General features: G+C 36.2%; 1 protein-coding gene across 1 annotated transcript in view; it reads left to right on the top strand.

Annotated features, from left to right (window-relative positions):
* The window catches only part of SCYL2 (SCY1 like pseudokinase 2), a 36,037-nt gene extending 26,064 nt beyond the window's left edge, over positions 1 to 9,973 (top strand). The window contains exons 10-18 of the mRNA XM_080354228.1: positions 1,119 to 1,241; positions 2,476 to 2,589; positions 3,071 to 3,203; positions 5,037 to 5,155; positions 5,833 to 5,933; positions 6,687 to 6,753; positions 6,885 to 6,974; positions 8,031 to 8,150; positions 9,194 to 9,973. Coding sequence (XP_080210354.1) covers positions 1,119 to 1,241; positions 2,476 to 2,589; positions 3,071 to 3,203; positions 5,037 to 5,155; positions 5,833 to 5,933; positions 6,687 to 6,753; positions 6,885 to 6,974; positions 8,031 to 8,150; positions 9,194 to 9,844 — 1,518 coding nt within the window. The 3' untranslated portion in view covers positions 9,845 to 9,973. The remainder of the gene's footprint in view (positions 1 to 1,118; positions 1,242 to 2,475; positions 2,590 to 3,070; positions 3,204 to 5,036; positions 5,156 to 5,832; positions 5,934 to 6,686; positions 6,754 to 6,884; positions 6,975 to 8,030; positions 8,151 to 9,193) is intronic.
* Positions 9,974 to 21,386: the final 11,413 nt, after the last annotated feature.

The following is a 21,386-nucleotide window of genomic DNA, read 5'->3' as shown; positions in this document are numbered from 1 at the left end:
ATGTTCATGGAATGAAAGAATGAATGAATGAGTTTCTTTGTGTGAGTGTGCTTACAGTTCAGGTAATTCTAAATATACAATAAGAAAGGTGCAGTTTAAAATAATTTCTTTATCTTCTCTGTAAATGAAGCAAATGAAAGGGGAAACCTGTGGTCTTGGTACACTTGTATTTCTACACTGAGGCTTCTGTTTTATTTGACACACAAGTACTGACTGATACATAATTTTAGACTTGAACATTGAAATATTTTCCTCCTGTGAAATACTTGGCTTTTTATTATGAATGTGATACATTCACCACTATTTATCCATCCAGTCTAACCTGTTTTCTAAAAGGAGTTCACATATCAATGGATAAGGTCACCTGTAGCAAGTTGTCTCAGCTGTCTGAGACGAGACCTGAGTCTTATGAGTTACATAGCTCTGTGTATTGGAGACTGAACCAGGACAGGTAATTTAGAATAGCACCTAACTTTTAGATGGCTGAGCCTAAGCAAGATGAATCTCACTATGTAAATGTGCTACTCTTGTGTTGCTTTTTAGGTTAATGTGATGAGGTTTTTTGTTTGGGATTTTTCATTGTATGATATGTGAAATATTAATAGAACAAAGCTATTTTGTGTCCCTGTAGTAGCTGTAATATTATTTTCATCGTGTCCCTATTTTGGTTCTAGATGCAGATGGAGTGCAGCTTTTATATATGGAATTGTGATCAAATGCTTTAGGGATGGCATTTGAGCCATAGTTTTAAAAGGTTAGCTTTTTCAATACTGATGTGTGTATAGAGATTTTTTGTGGGTGGATTTTAACAAAAAAACATGTTGTAAACAGAAACAAGACTTCCCTCCTTTGCCATTATGGTTTCTTATTTCAGAAGCATTAGCCTAGAACACCCATTATTTTGTTTTATTTGTATTCGCTGTTTTTAAAATGCAATAATATGTCAAAGTGTTTTTTGTCTTCCATGCCTTCAGGCAAGCAACATGGTAAGTGATCACATTTACTGAGTTACAAGAAAACTTCTGGAGTTTTTGTGATATGATAGAACACACTTTAATTTTAAGTGTGTATTTCTGGAGTTAAAACTTTTGGCTTCTGAATTGTCCTTCTTCTAATAGATCTTGTTGATCTTCCTCCAAAAAATGGACTTGCTTCTAACCAAAACTCCACCAGATGAAATAAAGAACAGTGTTCTACCGATGGTTTATAGAGCCTTGGAAGCACCTTCAATTCAGATCCAGGTATAGTAATTGCAGCCTTTATTTCAAACATTTTTTTTTAATGTTTTCTTTAAGCTGATGTGCCAACTTTTTGTATAACCCTGTGTTCGTTTACTTGGAAAAAAAGATAAAGCTGTGTAATATTCCTAAATGTTGAGATGAATATTATATTGAAGAAAATTTGTTTCAGTAAAGTAAAATTTAGTTCCCATATTTTCCCGGGAGAAACCATTAGATTGTTTTTCTAATGCTCTTACCTTAAATTCTGACTTGCCACCATAGCAAAAAGTAAGATGTGCATTTATAAAGCATTGCCTGTGCTGCAGAAACGATGCAGGCATGTGTGCTCTTATCAGCCAGTGAGAGGTGGCTTATTCTGAGGTCCCACTGGTAGGAACATGTGTGCTTGCAGTTACCTCAGAAGACTTGATTTGCTGTAAACTCCTATTAATATACCTTTTGGTGACATTTTCATGTACACATATTTTAATTTTCCTCTTTATCTGCTTTTCTAAGGTCCTTTTTTTTGGAAATCTTTCTTCCACTGGAATTAACTTCCAGTTAGCCAAAGGCATTCAAGAGTGGGAGGGGGGAGATAGACGAAATATTTCTTAAAGAAGGATTTGGATAATCAGATGTGACTTTCACCCTTGCAAAGTCTTTGCAGTATTACAGAGAAAAGTTTTTGTTTCTAAATACCTGCCTTGAGGATTTTCTGTTTGGTTACTCTGGTATTTACTTGCAACCTATACATAATATTGCTGTCTCTTATTTTTTGAGATGGGGCTGAAATTGTGTATTTTTATTTCTCTGTTGCTTATGGATGTTTAATCTTTATATGCTCTTGATATGCTTTCAGCCTATCATTGTGCTGCTGCAGTGTTGTTGATAGTACTCATTTGGATTTGCTTGACTTATGCAGGAAACTGTTACGGTTTGATGTAATAAAAGTTGTTTTTTATATAAAGATGTCTTGTGAAAATTCAAGATATTCTTGCTATCCAAATATTTTACTATGAATACTCTTTTTGAAATTAATTTTCCAGGTTTCTCTCTGCATGTGATGATGCTTTATTATTCCAGCTGTTTTTGAGTAACTTCTATAGATTAAGGTCAGCTTAGTTGAACATGGTATTTCCTTAAAAGGAAAGCTTAAGGAGACATTTTAAACTAATTTTGAGCTTGAGTAATATTAGTACTAATTTTATAAATGTGCATGTTTCTTTTAAACTTACGTGCAATTTTTTTTTTACAGGAGCTTTGCCTAAACATAATTCCCACATTTGCCAATTTGATAGATTACCCATCAATGAAAAATTCATTAATTCCAAGAATTAAAAATGCATGTTTGCAAACTTCTTCTCTTGCTGTAAGTATTCTAATAGTTCTATCTTTCTCAGTCCTCAAAAAATGTTGTTACCTATAATTACTTGGGCTTTTCTGCTGTTGTATCTTTAAAGAAAAACCCATTGGTGTACTTTAATTTCCTTTTGAGATTTTTTTTTTTACTTTTTAGAAATACAAACCCACATTTATTTTTTTTACTCTAACAATTTTTAAAGTTACTAGCAATTTATTGTTGTTAACAATACTGTAAAAATTGTTGAAGTGTGTTCCAGAATAACAGTGTTTGTCCTCCAGAAAAGCCAAGATTTTGTGAGCGGTGTGTAAATATATATGCTTTCCTTTCATTACACCAGAGGGGTTTTTATGATAACTTGTTTGAATTTTCAGATATGAGCATCATAGTTTTCAGCAGCACCTGTTTTCTCCTAAGTGTGGGTTTTGTGTGGGGTTTTCTACATCAGCAAAAAGATAGTAAAGAGTTTAATTCTTGTCGTAATTCACAGGTCCGGGTAAACTCATTAGTGTGCTTAGGCAAGATTTTGGAGTACTTGGATAAATGGTTTGTGCTTGATGATATTTTACCTTTCCTACAACAAATTCCATCCAAGGAACCTGCAGTGCTAATGGGAATTTTAGGTAATTAATATTTTCAACTTTCTCCTCTTTTACTTCGACACTGTAAGTCTGAGAGCTTTCTGTAGTATCATTGGTAATCTTTACATAGTGTGTTGCTACAATGGCCATTAAAAAGTTCCAGTTTCTGGTGCTTCAGTTTGTCCCTGTTCACGTACGTTATATATTGCTGTTACTTCTGAACACAAGTGCATATATTTGTAGCCTTCAAGGCCCAATGCAGTTCTGCATTTCTCATCGCAGTTTTTGGGCTGTGATGCTTTCCTGGGCTGTGTGGTCCCCACAGACAGAGAGGCTGTTTTCCTCAGAAGAGTGTGTGATCTGTCTTTCAGATGCTGCTGGAGCTTTTAAGATGTTACTATTGGCTTCTCTTACCACTCTTGTATGCCAGATGCTATAAATGATTATCTACTATTCTGCTGCTCTTCACAGCAGGTTTTGTTAGACTCGTTTTGTTGGACATTTAGGCAAACGTGGTTGCCCTTGCACTGAAATGGAGCATTGTCTGGGTGAGGTTTCACAAAACAGCTGACAAAACCTGATGGCTTGTTGCTTCTGGAATGGAAGGCTTCACTCCCAGTTGTGCTTTCCTAGTGCCACTCTGGCGTTTGCCTAACTCAGGAACTATGATTTTAACAACTTGAAGGTGACCAGATGACCGAAGTCACTGCCGAGAAAGAGGTGTGACTGCGTGGCCAAGTCCAGAAGACAGTGACCATTTCTCTTACTGATGGCAAAGTAGTAGACAGAAGACAACTTGTAGCAAGCTGAGCTCTACCAGCAAGCAGTCTTTGTTAAACACAGTAATAATATGTGATGGTAGCATTATTTTGATTTGCTGAAAATGAATAAGAGGACGTCTATCAGTACTAATTTAAAGCTGCCTGTTTCCTGTAATCCTTGCAGCTTTGACTTTTGTTTGCTGTCTGAGAATGAGGGACAGAGTATCTTTGACTTTAATTGTAATACTCCTGAATTCTAATTGGGTACAGTGGATAAGTGAAATGTAGTTTGGAAGTGACAGGCTGAAATAAATTTTGTGTGGTTGGTCTCTCCTTTTTTCTGGAATCGTAACACCTTCCATCATGTATGGTGTCTTCTGTGGCCAACTGATGGCTCTGGTTGAATACTAACCGTAGAAAGGAAGAAAAGCTGCTGTTTCTTTTATGCTAATGTGTTCAGCGCTTGTCACCACAGGTAGAATATTTAAGCAAAAAAATACTCCTGTCAGAAACACTATAGAACTTGTAGGCTTGACGCAGTATCCCTTGTGCTTGCCAGACTTCTTTTTTCAGTTATTTTAGAACAGATAAAAGACACTGCATGATTTCTGATCATCTGTGTAACACAGCCCAAAGCATTTGGGTAAGAATCTTTTAAAATGCAATCAGGGAGCAGTATGATAGTTACTCCTAGACACCTCCGTATACCGGGAGAGAATGCATCCTTACTTAACACAGCTTAATTTCTCAGTGACTGTTCATCAGTTTGTGGTACACAACTAAGTTTGCTAATGAGCAAACTAAGTTTGCTCATGATCTGTTCAAAGATGCATGTTCTCAGATAACTGACCAGGACAATACATCACCTCAGGTCAGGTTTCATAGCTGCAAAGTATTTCTTGGGACCTCCTCTTGTTCTGAACTTTAGCAAAGCCTCTTGCTATATGTTTGTGTTATGGATGAATATTTAGCTTTGATGATTCTGTTTGTCCCTCCTTGCTCACAGGGACAATGTCTGTTCAGATGATTTATAAATGTAGAGAGTGACACTTTGTTCACATTGTTTACTAACCTTTTTTTTTTTCTTTTTTTAATTTTTGATGTTCTGTATCAGGTATTTACAAATGTACATTTACTCATAAGAAGTTGGGAATCACCAAAGAACAACTTGCAGGAAAAGTATTGCCCCATCTGATTCCTCTTAGTATTGAGAACAATCTTAATCTCAATCAGGTAGGAACATGACTATATTGCATCCTTTTACTTGATAAACTGGCAGAGAATAGATCTAAGCAGTTGTCAGGGAAAAAATAATACATTACTGTCTTTGTCTGTTGTAAAGGCAAATAAATAAGACCAAAAAGCCATCCAGTATTACTCTATTTGCATTTTTAAAACTTGTTATTTTTCAGTGAATTTAACTAATCTAGTGTAAAGTTTCCAAATTAATACTGTCAGCTTCCAAATATCCTGCAAAAGCAGTTAGCTGCTAACATAATTACAATTCACATTAAAAGCTAAAGTATAATCCTAACATTTCTTCCTGTGCTCTTTTTTTTTGTAAATGTTGTAAATAATGTAGAAGTGCATTTGTAGAGGGTTTGGGTTTGTTTTTTTGTTGTTTGTTTGTTTTTTCATCTGGTGATATTAATCTATAGTTATTTTATCCAGATTGCCCTACATTTTGGATTTGTTGTTTTATAGTAATATAAATTTTTCACTGTTTCAGTATACACTCTACTTGTAGTTAGGTCTCTAATGGAAGATGGTGAAGGTAGTTTATATATTAGCTAAAAATCTGCAGTTTATCTGGCATTGTGTATTGTGAGTTTTATGAGATGCTACCTTTTAAATTATACATGTCTGAATTCCATCACTGCAAACCCCAAACTTGTATATTTCTTTTACAGTTCAATTCTTTTATTTGTGTTATAAAAGATATGCTTAATAGATTGGAGGCAGAGCATAAAACAAAACTTGAGCAACTTCATGTCATGCAAGAGCAACAGAAGTAAGTGTTTATTTACTTGTGTATTAGAGAAGGAGCAAGTGAACAGAGATAAAATGTTAATTAATTTTTTAGCAAATATGTAAAAACTCCAGCCATAGCAACAAAAAATCTAGGTAATTCTTACTTCACTACTTGAGAATTACCTCAAATAAGCACAGTGGTCAGCAAATATTTATTAGTCCTAGGATGATGATTATCTTGTGATGTCAATGGTTTTATAGAGTAAAATCTTCAGTCACAGTTCAGTCACAGTTTATTAATTTGAGTCACTAATTTTAAAATAATTCATTACATGTAAAAGTTATACTGAGCTCCACTAGTACAGTTTATGTCTTGCTTCTATATGCTAACTTTCTTTTCTGTAGTTGTTGCGAACATAAACCATATGGAAAAAAATGAACACTTCTGCCTTTTAGAAGGCAGTGATGTTTGAAGACATTTAGAGCAATTTTATGGAGTCTGATATGAGGTGACATTTCTGAGCCAAACTAACTTGGGCTACCCAAAGTCTTTGTCACCCTGTTCAAAAGGAAGAACTAAGACCATGTGCAATGATCATTAGGAAACTTTACAAGTTAGAATATTAACATTTTCCAGTTTCCTACAGGCATTCTATAAAAATGGCAGTGCTCTCATAATGCGGGGTTTTTCTTATTATTTAAATGCAGAAGAATAATCTGCACTGCTGAATTAGTGTGGTGGATGTGACTGTAAAGTTATCTTTTTGTAACCTGTATACCCTGTACCATATAGATCTTTGGATATAGCTAACCAAATGAGCGTATCTGAAGAGGCAAGATCTAGTAGTACAAGTAATCAGGTAAGCAGCAATATTTTAGTGAGTTACTTACATATAGAAATCTGAATTTTAAAATTGCTTAGTTGATCTTTATGTTACCTTAAATTGCAACATTTCATATAACTAAGTTTTGTTTCTCTGAACTTAAACAGATTGACAAGGTATTTAATACTAGTGGAACCGACCTTCTAACTAGTGGATCTGATAGTAAAGAGAACGAGATGTCATCAAAACAGAAAAAGGTGTGTTTTATGTTGTTTTGGAATCCTGTTACATCTGTCTAATACAACAAGGCTGGTAGGGTTGCATAATAAGAGTATGTGTAAATGTTTAAAGCTTTTAAAGAAAATCTGGTTTTGTGTAGCACAACACCATACATAGTCACATGTGAAGGTCCCCTGAAAAACACTCAAATCATAGCTTTGTACAAAGTAGGCAGCAATGAGGATTATAAATTTTTGGTCATTTTCTTTCTCCTTCATGATAGATTTCAATGAAACTGAAACTTCAGCAGTGGATTTAGATAGGAAAGTCAAAATAGGCAACTTTATGGTAAAATAACAACCAGAGATGAAGATAAAATGTAGAATTTTCATGTAGTAGCAGAGACTAACATATACTGCACAATTCAAAGTTAAGTGAAACTAAACAGTTAATGTGGGGATAAACACAGGAAGCAAAGAAAAAGTATGACCTGACATAGAATATTTAACATAAACATAAACTATTGTAAAATTATTTTAATGCTATTAATTATGTAAATGACTCCCTAGAATCTATACATGTTATCATTTCCATTTCTAGTTATCTGAACCCTCTCACTAATTTTAGACTGAGAGGGAATGATTTTATGATTTTATCCTTCATCATTAACAAAAGTAGAGTTAAAATCCTGAAAAGCCTCTTAAGCAATCTTAAAATAGAATTCCCTTTCTGACTCCGTGGTCACTTGCAGCTCTATATCAAGAGTTAGTTGGTAACCATATAAAAAGAAAAACTGTGAGGAACACTTTTGCTTATGACAAAGCTAAAATGGTTTCGTTGTGATACCTCTTTATTTGCGATCTGCTCAAGTTTCTCATTATGCTACTTTTAATATTGTTTTTATTTGCTGCAAGTACTTTTTGGTGATATGACAAACATAATAGATTTTATGCTTATCCACTTTCTCTTTTGTATAAAAAATATATGTATTGTTCTACCACATGCTGAAACTACAGTGCTATTTATGAAATAAAAATATAAATGTGAGAATAACCATTTCGTGCAACTTAGTGTCAGTGCTTTCCCTTTTAAAGGCATCGCTTACACTTGAAGAGAAACAAAAGTTAGCTAAAGAACAAGAACAGGCACAGAAACTGAAAAGCCAGCAACCTCTTAAACCACAAGCAACTGTAATAACACCTCCAGTGAAGCAGGTGAGAAAGAACAAACTGCTGCACAGTTTCCAGTGGAGCTGTGATGCTTTTTTCCTTTTAAGTGCTGCGTTTAGCATTTTTTTTTCGTCCTGTGACTCACCTTTGTTTTCACTGGTAGTACAATGACACAGCTGAAAAAAGTTAAATAAATTTTAATCTGCCTTCCATTCACATCATTAGCAATATTTCTCAATTTTTAAATTGCAGGAGTTTCCAAAAAAATAGTTATTATTGGAAGGCCATTGTTCTAGATAAGGAGAAAGGATGTATTAAAAAAGGTTTTGCTTGGAAGTGTTTATTAGCTAAATGTTTAAAAAGCTTGGGGATAGGATTGGGGCGTGTAAGCAAATGATCAGAGGGCTGGAACACCTTTACACCTTTCCTATGAGGACAAGCTGAGAGAGCTGGGCTTGTTCAGCCTGGAGAAGAGAAGGCTCCAGGGAGAAATTGCGGTGGCCTTTCAGTACTTAAAAGGGGCCTGTAGGAAAGATGGGGACAGACTTTTTAGCAGGGCCCATTGTGATAGGACAAGGGTTCATGGTTTTAAAGTAAAAGAGGGGAGATTCAGGCTGGACATGAGGAAGAAATTTTTTCCAATGGGCGTGGTAAAACACTGTGCCAGGTTGCCCAGAGAGGTGGTAGATGCCCCATCCCTGAAGATATTCCAGGCCAGGCTGGACGGGGCTCTGAGCAACCTGATCTAGTTGAAGATGTCCCTGCTCATTGCAGGGGGTTGGGCTAGATGACCTTTGAGGGTCCCTTCCAACCCAAAGTGTTCTATGATTCTATGAAGCAAATGTCACAGTAGCACTTTGTATATAGTCTGAGTTGTCAAATTAAAGCTACATAACAATTAGTTCTAAGTAGCAACGGACAAAAGTAAGCTAATTGTTTTTGTGTATAATTACAATTCATCTCCAGTTCCATGCAGTAGATTGTAATTTTTGAAAAATGAATGCCACTTCTGCAGGAGCAATGATGAAGGCTGTTGCTAGAGTATTTGTACAGAAAAAGCATTTAATTGCCTTTTTTGTATTTTGCAGACAAAAGACTTGACAGATACCTTGATAGACAATATGTCATCTTTGACTAGCCATTCTGTCAACAAAGCTAATGTCGCATCTTCGAACAGCTTCTCTTCTGTCCCTTCTATGGGCGTTGGAATGGGATTTTCATCACCTATTGATAACACAAAGAGAAATATCACGAATGGACTAAATACTAATATGGCTTTCCAGACTGCTGGATTCAGTATGGGAGCTGGCCCCACCACTCAGAATTTCTTCAGTGGTCCAACTGCAACAGCAGCAACCAAGATGAACATTGTACCGACTGCCAGTATGCCAAATTACAGTCCCATGAATGCTGCATCTGCAATCTCTCCACTGACACAACAGAACAGACCCCCAGATATGTCTGCTTTAGATAATCTTTTCGGTCCTCAAAAACCCAAAGTTAGCATGAAACAAATGGCTCAACAGAAATCCAGCCAGTGGGTTAATCAGTTTGTACCCCCACAAGGGTCCCCAAGCACAAGCAGTTCAGTCTTGGGACCACAGATGAACATGATAGGACAGCCTGGCTTTGGTATACAGGGTAATCCTTTCTTTGCTCCTCAGAACTTTGTACAACCAGCAAACACAATGACAAACAGCAGCTCGGCTAGTAATGACTTAAAAGATCTTTTTGGGTAAAATGTTTTGTCTCCTTCTTTCAAAGATCAATGAAATTTGGATCATGGGGAAGCTGATGGACATGTTTTTTTGATTAGTAAAAGCATGACTTGGAAACACTTTCAGCCCAGCAAAGTAAAGACTTTTGCACTGGAAAAAAACTTGATTTTGCATTCACCTAGTTCTGCAGCGGAATTGTGTAAGTGCAAAGTCATCTTACATGCTAAAGATTTCCTGTCTCTGTATCAAACAGCAGAGCACTGAAGGTGGGGTGCATATATTAAATTGAAAAAGAAGCAGCTAAGTATTTCAAAATTATTCAGAAGTTTGCTCAATCAACTTTTATGAAATTTCCTGCAAAATTTGGTTTCTTAAATTCTACAAAGATGCTTAAGGAGTAATAACTAGTGAATGCAATCCTGCAGCCCAGTCCTTTCAGTGTCTGCTGAATTCCTATTGACGATTTGTGTTTGGCACAAACTGTCGTTTTGCCATATGACAGTTTGCAAAAAGTAGATTCTTATGCTGCTTCAAAAAGTTTTGTTAGCCATGTTGCATAGAAAGATCTCTAACCAGTAACTGTGCAAGAGGCTAAGAAGAGAAAATATTTTGAATTTCTTCTCTTAAAATGAATGTGGTAGTAAACTACAAGAAGATTCAGGAGGCATAAGAAGTTGGATTAAAATTTTGAGCAAGTTTGGGATGGCCTAAGAACACTATTCCAATGGTCTTGCTGGTTTACAACCTGTTTTATAATGCCAGATCCTTGTTACCAGCCACATAGCAAAAGCAACATACGACTCGCAAGCAGCATTTTAAAATACATGTGGTGACATGATCACATTTATTATGTATTCCGGTGTTTTGGCTAATTTGATACTGCTTCTATCTGGTGGGTGGGAAAAAAAATACAAGTAGTTATGGGATCTCCTAAAAAGAATGTTTTCTCTAAAATTCAGATGTTGACTGCCCTGACTGTGTAACTAAGCAGTTCTGTGTAACTAAACACACACTGTTTACTTACACAGAAATATCTTAGATTACTTCATAGATTTTTGGCTCCATTGGGAAGATGGAAAAGGATTGCCAGGTTCAAGTTACACATGGTGGTATGAAAAAGGGCACTGCCATAAATTGCCTTGACTAGAATAAACTATTTCATTTTAATTTTATTTTAACTCATTATGAAGGATATGTGAATATGAAGCGAGTTCTCAAATACAGATTTTTAAGTTCTACAATATAGGGTAAATACAGAGGTATATCAGATCCTTTTTATTGTATTACCCCAAATTTAATAAAGCTCTCCAGAAAATCAAACAGTAGTTTCTTCTGCTTCCCAGAAGGTGTATGTTCAGCTTGCCCATGTTAGAATCTCTGCTCTGTCAGATACTACCGTTGGGTTTTAACTTTTTCTTTCCTAAGAATTTCGGGAGCTTTCTTACATGATATTTTGAAGACTATACCTGACTATTTTGAGAAGGAAAGAACTAGTTACCTTTTTATGGAAAGCCTACATGCTTTATTTTTCAAAGCCTTTCACTGAAGAAATTGTTCTTTCATTTGCTGCTTAAGAAACCAAAGGGCCTTATGCTGTAAATGTGACTTATATTTTGTTATATTTCCATGGTTCTAAGCGGTAATAGCATTAAGCATATTTCTTAAAGAATTATTTATGTATTATAGCTGCTGCCTTAGTCCTATGATTTTAAAATACCTGGGACCAGTGAAATTGTGGTTTAGAAAACAATACCTAACACATTGTGATGCTCTTGTGCTGTTAATATTCATGGAAAACATTGTAGGTTATGTTAAGATATCTGTGTAAACTTAAGTACAATACTAGAACTGTTAAACTATTTAAGTTCATTTGTGGTTACTAGTATTCTATACTCTCAATTACACTAATGTCTTCTTTTATGTCAACTTTTGAAAGCAACATTTTGTTAGGGTAGCAAGGTAAGCCTTTGAAGAATTATTTGAATCTGTATTCCTCTAAATTATTTCAAAAATGAGTTTATATTTAAAATAACATATCTTAGGACTATACAATGTATTAAATTAATACATCCATGGTGAAGGCAGTCTTAAATATCAGTGTCCTGATCTGGAGTTTCATTCACTGATCCCTCTGAACTGGAGGCTTTTCAGAACTGGATTTTAACTTAACCTATTGGAGGGAAAATTAACTGAAAAGTTTTGATCTGATTTTATATACTGGACCTCCTAAACTGTGGGATTTGGGGTGTGTGCTTTTGGCATGAGCTATCTGAGAAGATAATCTGGTTTGTAAGAACAAAGTAAAAAAAATCGTACAAGTTCAAATTAAGAGAGTCTCTTCTATGCAGTGGTAACGTGATGGAATAAGATCTTTATCTGGCTCAAGTAATATGGTTTGTTTTTTCTACTTATATTTGAGAACGTGATTTCCATTTCTCTCGTTTGCTGCAATTTTCACAATGACCGAAGTGGAAAAAAAGCAACAAAGAAAAACCGAAAAGAGTGCTTATGAAAATTGTAACAAAATTTCCCAGTTATTTAAGAATAAAAAAGAAAAATAACTTGTAGATTCTTCCTGCTTAGCATGTCAGGAAAATGGTGGGGGGTGAAGTTCTCTAATTATATTTCTTCTTAACTTAAAGGAAAGAGTAGTTGCCAGAGGTAAGTCACCAAGGCCATGTGTCACTTGGCTCCTGCTACAATAATTTTTCTTTAGGAACCTGTATCCAGTTGATTTCTCCACATACAAGTCATCATTCTGAGGCCCTGCAAGAGGCTTTTGTTGTGGCCAGAGCGGATACTGTTGTCTGAGAGCAACAGTTGTACTTCATGTCCACGATGTTGTTTGGGAAAGAGCAGGAGGAAGGGACAGCATTACAAAATGTGGCCATTCCGTGGGCCTTCTGTTCCTGAATGTGGGTGGAAAGCAGCGTTACATCTACCTTGGCCCAAAGCAGAGGGACTGTCTAGTCCTAGTGCAAAACAAAATGGAGAACACAAGTTTGAAATTGCTATCTGATTCAGAAATTGCAAATTTTGTTGCTGAAAAAGTAACCTGGTGTACAATAAGTTCTTATTACAATGCCTTGAACAATACTGTAAATTACACAGAATTTCTGCCCTTTGTATTCAACGTAATTTAAAGGAAAAACGATGGAAACCTGGCAGGTTATATCATCACCCTACAGCATCCACCCTGTGCACCTGCTGTGCTCACCCACTGCAAGCAGATCTCACCATGGAAATCAGAGCATGGTCTGGGCTCAACTGTCCAGCCCACCTGCTTTACTTCTCATTCATTTGAAAAGAAGGGGTAAAGAGGAGAAAGCAGTAATTTCCTATTCCTTGACTGATTTACTACAAAAGGAGAAAGGAAGAGAAGTGGAAATAGCTGCATATCTTAATGACAAGCACGAGTTGTCCTTTGGCTGCTCTGGTGTATGCTGAATGAGTGCTCTTGTGCCAAGACGGCAATCTTTTCCATCTTAGAACAGTTGGTTCCATTTGGTTTTAAATTTGAAAGTCTGAAGCATCCTCTGAAAACTTAGAAAACAAACTAATCCTGCCAGATGGAAGGACTGAATTAAAGAGGCTTGAAAAACCTTATCTACTGGAGCTAGTGGAGAGGGACCTTGAAAATCCTGAGTTACAGATTAGCTGAGAAGCCCCTGAGTCCGCCTCCCTCAAGAGGAGGGAAATGGGGAGCAAAATGACACAAGTGTCATTTTGAGGATGGAGGAGGGAGCGGATTTTCTGTTCCTTTTCATCACATGAGTGTCATGAATAAGGCACAGAACAGCCTGTGGAACCTACTTATGCAGGAGGACAGCAGTACCAGAGGCGTCTTTGGCAAGGGAAAGGGAATCCAGCAATTATCTGGGAGATGGGGACAGAAACTTTACAGAGAACATGCGTAGAATATGTAGTTTGTTCTAATGAAGATACTACGTCTTCCTCTCTTGATGGTGATGTGAATTAGAAATGTCCTGGGGGAGTTGTGGCCTTGCAGGTCTGCACAGATGCCCAAGTAAAAGGCTGAATTTTTGGATGGATGGGTGCAAAACATTTCAAGCCTTATTATTTAAAACTTCCTGTTAAGTTTTATCTTTTTAGCAAACCTCTTTCCTATTTATGTGGAACTTTAACAAGTGCCCTGATGGCCTTTTAAAGTAAGAAAAACGTGTGTTAACTTTTGTATCATAACCCCTCTTATAATATAATCTATGTCTGTAGATAGATAAGTAAGTGTGTATATAGAAGACAGGATTTTAGATTTTTCAGTTCAATTGCACCAAAAAAGCGCAATGATTAAATGAGAAGATAGATTTGAATCAAATTCCACATAGCTTCCATACAGGCTAACAGTTATATGATGCTTTTCTTATGTATTATAAATTCACATGCTTTGTCTGCTGATATCTATGTGACTTGAGCAGAACAGAAAGTTTTTAAAATGTAAGTATATGAACACTGGATCTCTCATTACAGATGAAGTTATTGGACTTTAGAGTGACCTTTGTTTATTGATTAGGAGTTTTTTATTGGGAGTGGGTGGGATATTGCTGATTTGTGCCATTTCCAATGAAAGAAATACAGGAAGGGGAAGTACAGGAAAAAACACCCTGTTGTATATGTGACCCTTTTATGTTCTTTGTTAAGAGATATGCTGCATTTTATATACTCGTTGTGAACTTTTACTCTGAAATAGCTGTGAGGAAACCTATCTGGAGAATTTCAGATGAGTTGGTTGATATTCAAGTGAGGTCCTGCCTCGTACCTGACTTTCCATTAGGTTTTGACTGCTTTACAAGGAAATTACACAAGGCAGTAAAACCTTGGATTCATACACCAAATCTTCTTGCCTTCCAGGCCTCACACTTTTATCAAGAGAACAAATAAGCTCCTGAAGTTGTATTGTCTTTTAAGTTCTTCAGAACAGTTCTAACTGCTGTACAGATTTCTGAGACGAAGTTGTAAATTAAAATGTGTTATAGTGAACTCAGGCCTTGTGCAGAATATTTAATACTTGTTTATTTGTCTAATCGTACAGTCTCTGTACTAGTGGCAGTTTTATGTTTTGATCGTAAAACATTAGAATTCTCATGAGATTTTTAAAGTGATGTTACTGTAGTGTCAGCTGTGATTCATAATTAGAACCGTCATAGCATGGCATTAGTGTGTAACTGGTTTATTGGACAGCTCTTCAAAAACAAATTTATTCTTGTATCAACTTTTAGATCAGCTACTTAAAAAATATGTAAAAGGTACGATGACAGTTTCAAGAAATCCATATCACTTTGTACTGTGAATGAGGTTGCCTATGGAAATAAATGAACTTTTCATATTTTCATGTTGGAAGATATTTTTATTTAAAATTTCCATAAAATTAACTAATGGTAACTAATTTAGGAAACTGTATCACTTTGTATTTTGTTCTAAATACGTTTTGTCTCGCATAATTTTGAGTCAATTTCTTAGGGTGGTTGCTGTCCAGACATCTGCAAAACACGATGACGTCTTGCTGTCATGCAAGGAATAAAAGTCCTGGGGAAAAACTAACGCACTATATGTCTTTAAAATTAGTGTTACTTTTTCTGAACGCACACTAAGCCCACGTCAGAACCTGAGTTTCTGATGTTGCAGTGATCTCAATTTGCATATTCACTCCTTGACCCAGAAACCAGGCCTTTCTCTAAGCCTCGGTGTCAGGCTGTGCTGCTTTGTCAGGCTTAAACTTTGCCAGCCCTCTGAAGGATGCTACAGCTCAGCTTTATGTAAGGTATAAATTGATCAAGTGTGAGACATCTGAGATCCTGATCTGCTTAGAAGCACCATTGTTGGCTGCAGGTGGTGTGGGAGAAGAGGGTAAAAGGAGAGATGGATTAGGACTTGAATGTCCTTTACTGTAGTAATGTTTTCTTTGTCCCCTCTGTCTCTGGACATGGGTAGGATCCACAACTGGTCCCTGTTTCTTAAGCAGGAAAGTCTAAGGTGCTGAAATCCAGATGTTCTGGATTGGTTTATTGTGGCTTAAAATTGACAAGTGTCTCATGAATCCAGATAACCTAAGACTTCAAACAGGAAAAGCTGGAGATCTTTGCAGTTGATTGTTCTTTGCCTGGAATACTTTGATATTGGCAGCTAATTGTCCCTGCTTCATCACTTAAATATCTTAATAGTCCGTCCTTTACATATGTCATACACCAGAGCTTTAGGTTAAGCCTTTTTATGTCAGTGTTGTAGAGCTGTTGTACCCTATTTAGTCTGCAGTTGTGAGGAACGCAGCTCAGTAGGTGCAGGAAAGGAGCTGTTTGTGGGCAGTTAACTATGAGAATTGGTTCATTCAAAGTTCTCTTCCTGTTGCCAGACACAAATGCATTTTTGGGAGCATCTCAGAAGCTGGAGAGCACTGCAGTTCCTCAATAGATTAGAAAACTCCCTCTTAGGGTGACAAGGTGGATTCCAATTTGTTGTGCCATACTTACGCCTAAACTTTTAAACTAGGAATTCAGAAATAAACTCCTATCCATACACAAACCCAAGAGCAGCTAAGTAAAAGTGGTTATTCAAGCTCTAAAATAATTTACTAAGTATTTTGGGCATAAATTTTAATCTATAAATTTAAAAACCATACAGCTTTCCTTTTTTACTCTTCAGGATATTTGCCTATGAACTATATTATTATGGCTCTAGTGCAGTTTTTTACTGCAAATTAAGGCAGTCGTAGATGTGGAACAACTTGGAACTCAGAAATGATAGAGATTTATAGCCTATATGTGCTTACCAATTTTTGAAGGGGTTTTTTTGGGGGGGTGGGTCAGGCATTTTGCTTTTGCCTCATTATTTGGCCTTTTTGAATGAGATTTCTTAAAATGCATCACCTTTTGCAGGACGTTCAAAAGACTAGGCTTTACACTGTTCTACAATAACTAGCCATGCAAATCAAGGATAATCAAAGCAGAAGCTCTATTTGAAACTACATCAGTGAAAACTTTGTTACCTTTAACCTGAAAACCGAGCGTTTTGTTTTTCGGAGCTGAAGTTATTAAACAGGCAGCATTCGTTCATGTCTGTCTCCATGTCTCCTCAGTGCTCGCTTCAGGCTATGGCTTGTAAGAGTGAACAAAACCAAAGCCTTGAAGAGGTTCTTTTTCAACAGTTGACTTAAGAACCAGGAATAACTGGCTTACCTTCTGAATGGAAAAAATCTAATACTAAAGAAGAGATAAACCAAAAAGTATAAAAGAGATTTCTGCCCCTGCCATGCTGATAAAATAAATGGTGACCTATGGCACAAAAGCTGTAAGTGCTTAACTGCTGTCACAGATATGACTTCAAGTAAGTGTAAATAAGTAAAAATGCTAATGAGGCAATCAAATACATGTGTAACTAGAACAATAAATTTATCTAAAGAATCTATACTAACATGACACCAGACAGATATTTTTCTAAAAAGAATTTCTAAAAATAATTTTATCTTACCGCGATTGTATCTTGCAATGATTTTATCTTACAAATTCAGAGCAAGAGAATGAGAAATAATAAAATTACACTAAAATGTAAATTTCATACAATGTAGTTGTTCCATAAAAGCATTTTGCTACAAACCTTGGCTTTACTTGGTTATGAAACAAACAAACAAAAAATCTCTAAAAAATTTAAAATATAATTTTAAATATTTGGAAGATACTACATACAATTTTGATACCAACTGTGTTCAAAGCCTTGATCTGTTGTATAAAACTATTAAGAGAAATAGGTTTTGGTGTGGATTTCTGACCTGTTAGATACTAAATACCATTTCTGAATCTGAGAGATTTCTATGTAAAGTACTAACGTGTTTTCATTGTTATGCTGTGCAGGATTAAGTTATTGATTAATCTGTTATTTTCTATTATTTGGCAAGCTGGAAACTCTTTAAATTAAAACTAGTTGAGTTTGTTGTAGTTTGATTGTGCATACATATTTTCAATTTCCTAAAGAATTCATTGCTTGATTTTTGCTGATTCACAACCATTATAAAAAAAAGAAAAAAAAAAAGGATTTGCAGTGAAATATCATCTCTACATTATTCTCACTGCTACATTTTGCAAACCAGACCCCTATAGTTGAAGCTCTTTGATTAAACAATCACTATAAATATTACTCAAGCTAATCAGCTCATTAACTGGCTGCTGGGTAGGATGTGTTTCTTTATTCTTTTCATGACATAGATAGTGTAAAGCCTTGATTTTCTGCACATTGGAGAAATTAATTTAAAATTAAATGAAAAAATGGAGGTCTCTTCATACATAACTGGCAGCTTAACTGAGCTCAATCTCATGTATAGCACTACTTTCTTGAGGATTTTTCTTGGGACTCTGTGCCTGCTACTTTTCCAGGCCCTTCCTGGTGCAGCCGTCTCTTGCAGCTCCTCTCTGATTTTCTCTCCTACATCAATGGCCACAGGCAGCACACGGCTGCGTAGACTGGTAGACGTGCAACAAAAATCACAGAGCTCTGATCATTTATTTTCTGGTGATACTCAGTGAGAGAACGCTGAATTTCAGACAGCGGCAGTCTGAACTTTGTGCCTGGTGCTCTTCAGGTGGAGATGGTTGCTTGGCCATCAGGAGCTACAGAAGGGAACCTGACCTGAGGCTCCGCTTCTCTGTGCGATGGTCCAGCTCTGGTGAGCTGCCAGGCTGGCCAGTGGTGATGGGTGATGAGTGGCGACATGTTGCAGTGTGAAACCAAAGGAAAGATGTTAAAAGCAGCCGCAAGTAAGTGATCTAGAGGAATTCTGAATCCAGATCCTAGAGTGATACAGTGAGGCAGATTTCAGGGAATGGATGAAAAAAAAAAAAGTAGTGAAAACTGTATTCTATCAAATGACAGAATATCCAGTGCCAGCCCCACAGGCATGGACCTGTTCTCTTTGAGACAGTGCCCCCCACCCACCCGCTCTGCTCCAATTCCTAATTTGCCTGTGCAGAGGGTGTTGGCTGCTGCTGCCTCATGAAGGAGTTTTAAGTTCTTCTGACAGCTACTGCTGCTGCTGAGCAGCTGCTTGAGCTCAGATTTAATTTAGCCATAACACACTTATTGGAATGTTTCATTTCTGTGTGTTTATTTTTATGGGAAATTACTATTTTTTTTTTTAGTTTGAATGACTGTGATTAGAAAGCTGAATAAATTACTCTTTTTTTCCCCTGTTTTGCTGTAGCACATTTTCAGGTGAAAGGCAGGTATAATATTCGGTATCTAAAACTACGTCAAGTTTATTTTCATTAAAAAAGTAACTTTATTAAACCTGTGTATTTTAACACAGATTTATTTGAACAAAAGTGTTAGTATTAACAATTACAAAGACTGTCTTACCTGTGCATTATCAGTCACCATGTCCTTCAAGATGCCACAGTTGATTAATGCATTCTTCAGTTCTTTTTTTATGCCTGCATTGTAAGGGAAGAGAGGGTTTTGCTTCTTCAGTGTTGCTCAGTTTCTTAACTTAAAAAAACCTAGTGTTTTTAAATGGAAATAGAGCTGATATCCTTTCCACTCTCTCAAAAAACCAGCAGCTGGTGCTTAGCCAGTGATTTCAGCTAGCTTAGCAATACAAGTATCTTTAAAAGTCTGGGAAAACTATGTGCTTTTTGAATTTTTTAGTTTATAGATTGTAAGAGATGACTATTTTTAGTCACTGACTTAGGTTGTCTGGACATAAATATTAATTTTAAACAGACTTATTTTGTTCAATGAAACAAAAAGTCGACTTACTGTTTTAAGCTGTCTCTATGCTACAATCATTTATTTAATGAGAAGGGGCTACGTAAAAAGTATTCTGGAGCTTATTTTATTCTGATATTGATATAAATAAGCTTTACCTGCAGTTCAGCATAAACACAACCCCCCCTTGCAAGGCCACAGTAGCATATGTGGATTTTCAGCTCTGTTTTTAAGATGAATGTGACTGCTCTGTCATCTTGCTCCTTCATTCCCTCTCAGGTCTGTGTAACCTTGAACCTATTGCCCACTTTCAGCTCTTGTTTGAAGAGTGTGAGTAAGATACTAAAGGTAAGGAATTCATGTAAGTTTTACAGAAACCATTGGCTCATTAGCAGGACCAACTTCACACTTCCAGTGAGGGCTGTAGAGTGAGATAGCTCCTATTAGACACTAGAAAATTCATGTAAGAGAAAGCCCCAGGAAGGCAGGCTTTATAAATTCTGATCTTCATGTAGGAGCTGTTTTGGATGTTTACTTATATATTCTACAGGGTTGAATTTCAACAGTATTTAAATGGGAATATTTTTTTCGTTAACTTCTATAATGATGTTTTATTTTAAAGAGTTCAGGCCTGGGATTAGAGGAACACGATGAACCACATGCTGTAATTTAGTGAATCAATCCAGTAAGAGACTGTGCTCACAAGGTGGGTATCACCACATATTGTTTTGAATAGCGTGTTATGCATGTACTGCCTGGGATAGATAGATTACCTGTTAAACATGGAGAGAAGTAAGTAGCAAAGACTATTCCCTTTTAAAATCTATTTTCCTAGTAAGACCAAAAGGGAAACCAGAAATAATTGAAAAGATGGAATGATCTTTAACTTCTAACAAAAATATCTCTGAAAACATCAAAGCAGTTCCTTGGTGATAGTGACAGGCTGTAAAAGGCTGTAAGAGATCTTAACTTTCACAATGATCTGTAAAATGTAATAAAACTACCATAAGGTGTCACTATAACCCAAGCAACTTCAAAATAAATTTCAAACATTATAGAAATGTTCTTATCCAGCTAAAAGATTATATTGCTTTCTGAAAGTAAAAAAAAAAGCAAAACTTATTTTTAAATCACATAGAGTCTTAGGAGAAGTGCAGTTATTACAAATCTTTTCCCCTGGTGTAGGATTTTTATTCATCATATTTAATGCTCTGCTTCCTGAGGTGAAGCGACCATTTCAGCTTTGAGTGACTTGAACGCTCCCTGAAACTTCAGAAAGGAAAAAGGTAAATAAACCCATTTAGAAAAGAACTCTCATGCTTTCTAAGCTGTAATCTTGTGATTTCTTAGGGTCTCAAATGTGATTTTAGCTTTGTGTCCTATTGATACAAAACAAACGTATTAATCCTGTCTCTTCCTTTGTGCCCTCTCTTAACTTTTGAGCCAATTTCAATCCTTTTTACAGGAGTAAAAATTTCTAGGATCCTAATTGGCTACATTTTATAAAAGAGAAGCAGCAAGGTAGCACATGCTTGACAAGACACCAACAAATCCACCAGAAAACTTTCACAAAGGTCTTGTCCAAGGGAAAAGCACTGTCAAACTCACTCTGCTGCAGATATTGAAGTCTGTCAATCGTATGGCCTATGTGCAGATGAAACCACTTCTGCTTCATTGCTTCGCTCCATTTGGAAGAGAAAGTAGGTATTTAAAACTTTCAGAGAGATTACATTTTGAAATATCAAAATGTTTTAATTCAATTTCATTTTAAGAAATCTTAAGTTAGGGAGACAGGACACCCAGGATTTTCTAGCCTTTGAGCTCTTGGTAAGAGCTGAAAGACAAAGTCACCTGG

This window comes from Nesoenas mayeri (assembly GCF_963082525.1).
Source record: "Nesoenas mayeri genome assembly, chromosome: 1".
NCBI lineage: Eukaryota > Metazoa > Chordata > Aves > Columbiformes > Columbidae > Nesoenas > Nesoenas mayeri.
The sequence above is the reverse complement of the archived record's forward strand: the minus strand, read 5'-3'. Positions and strand labels throughout refer to the sequence as shown.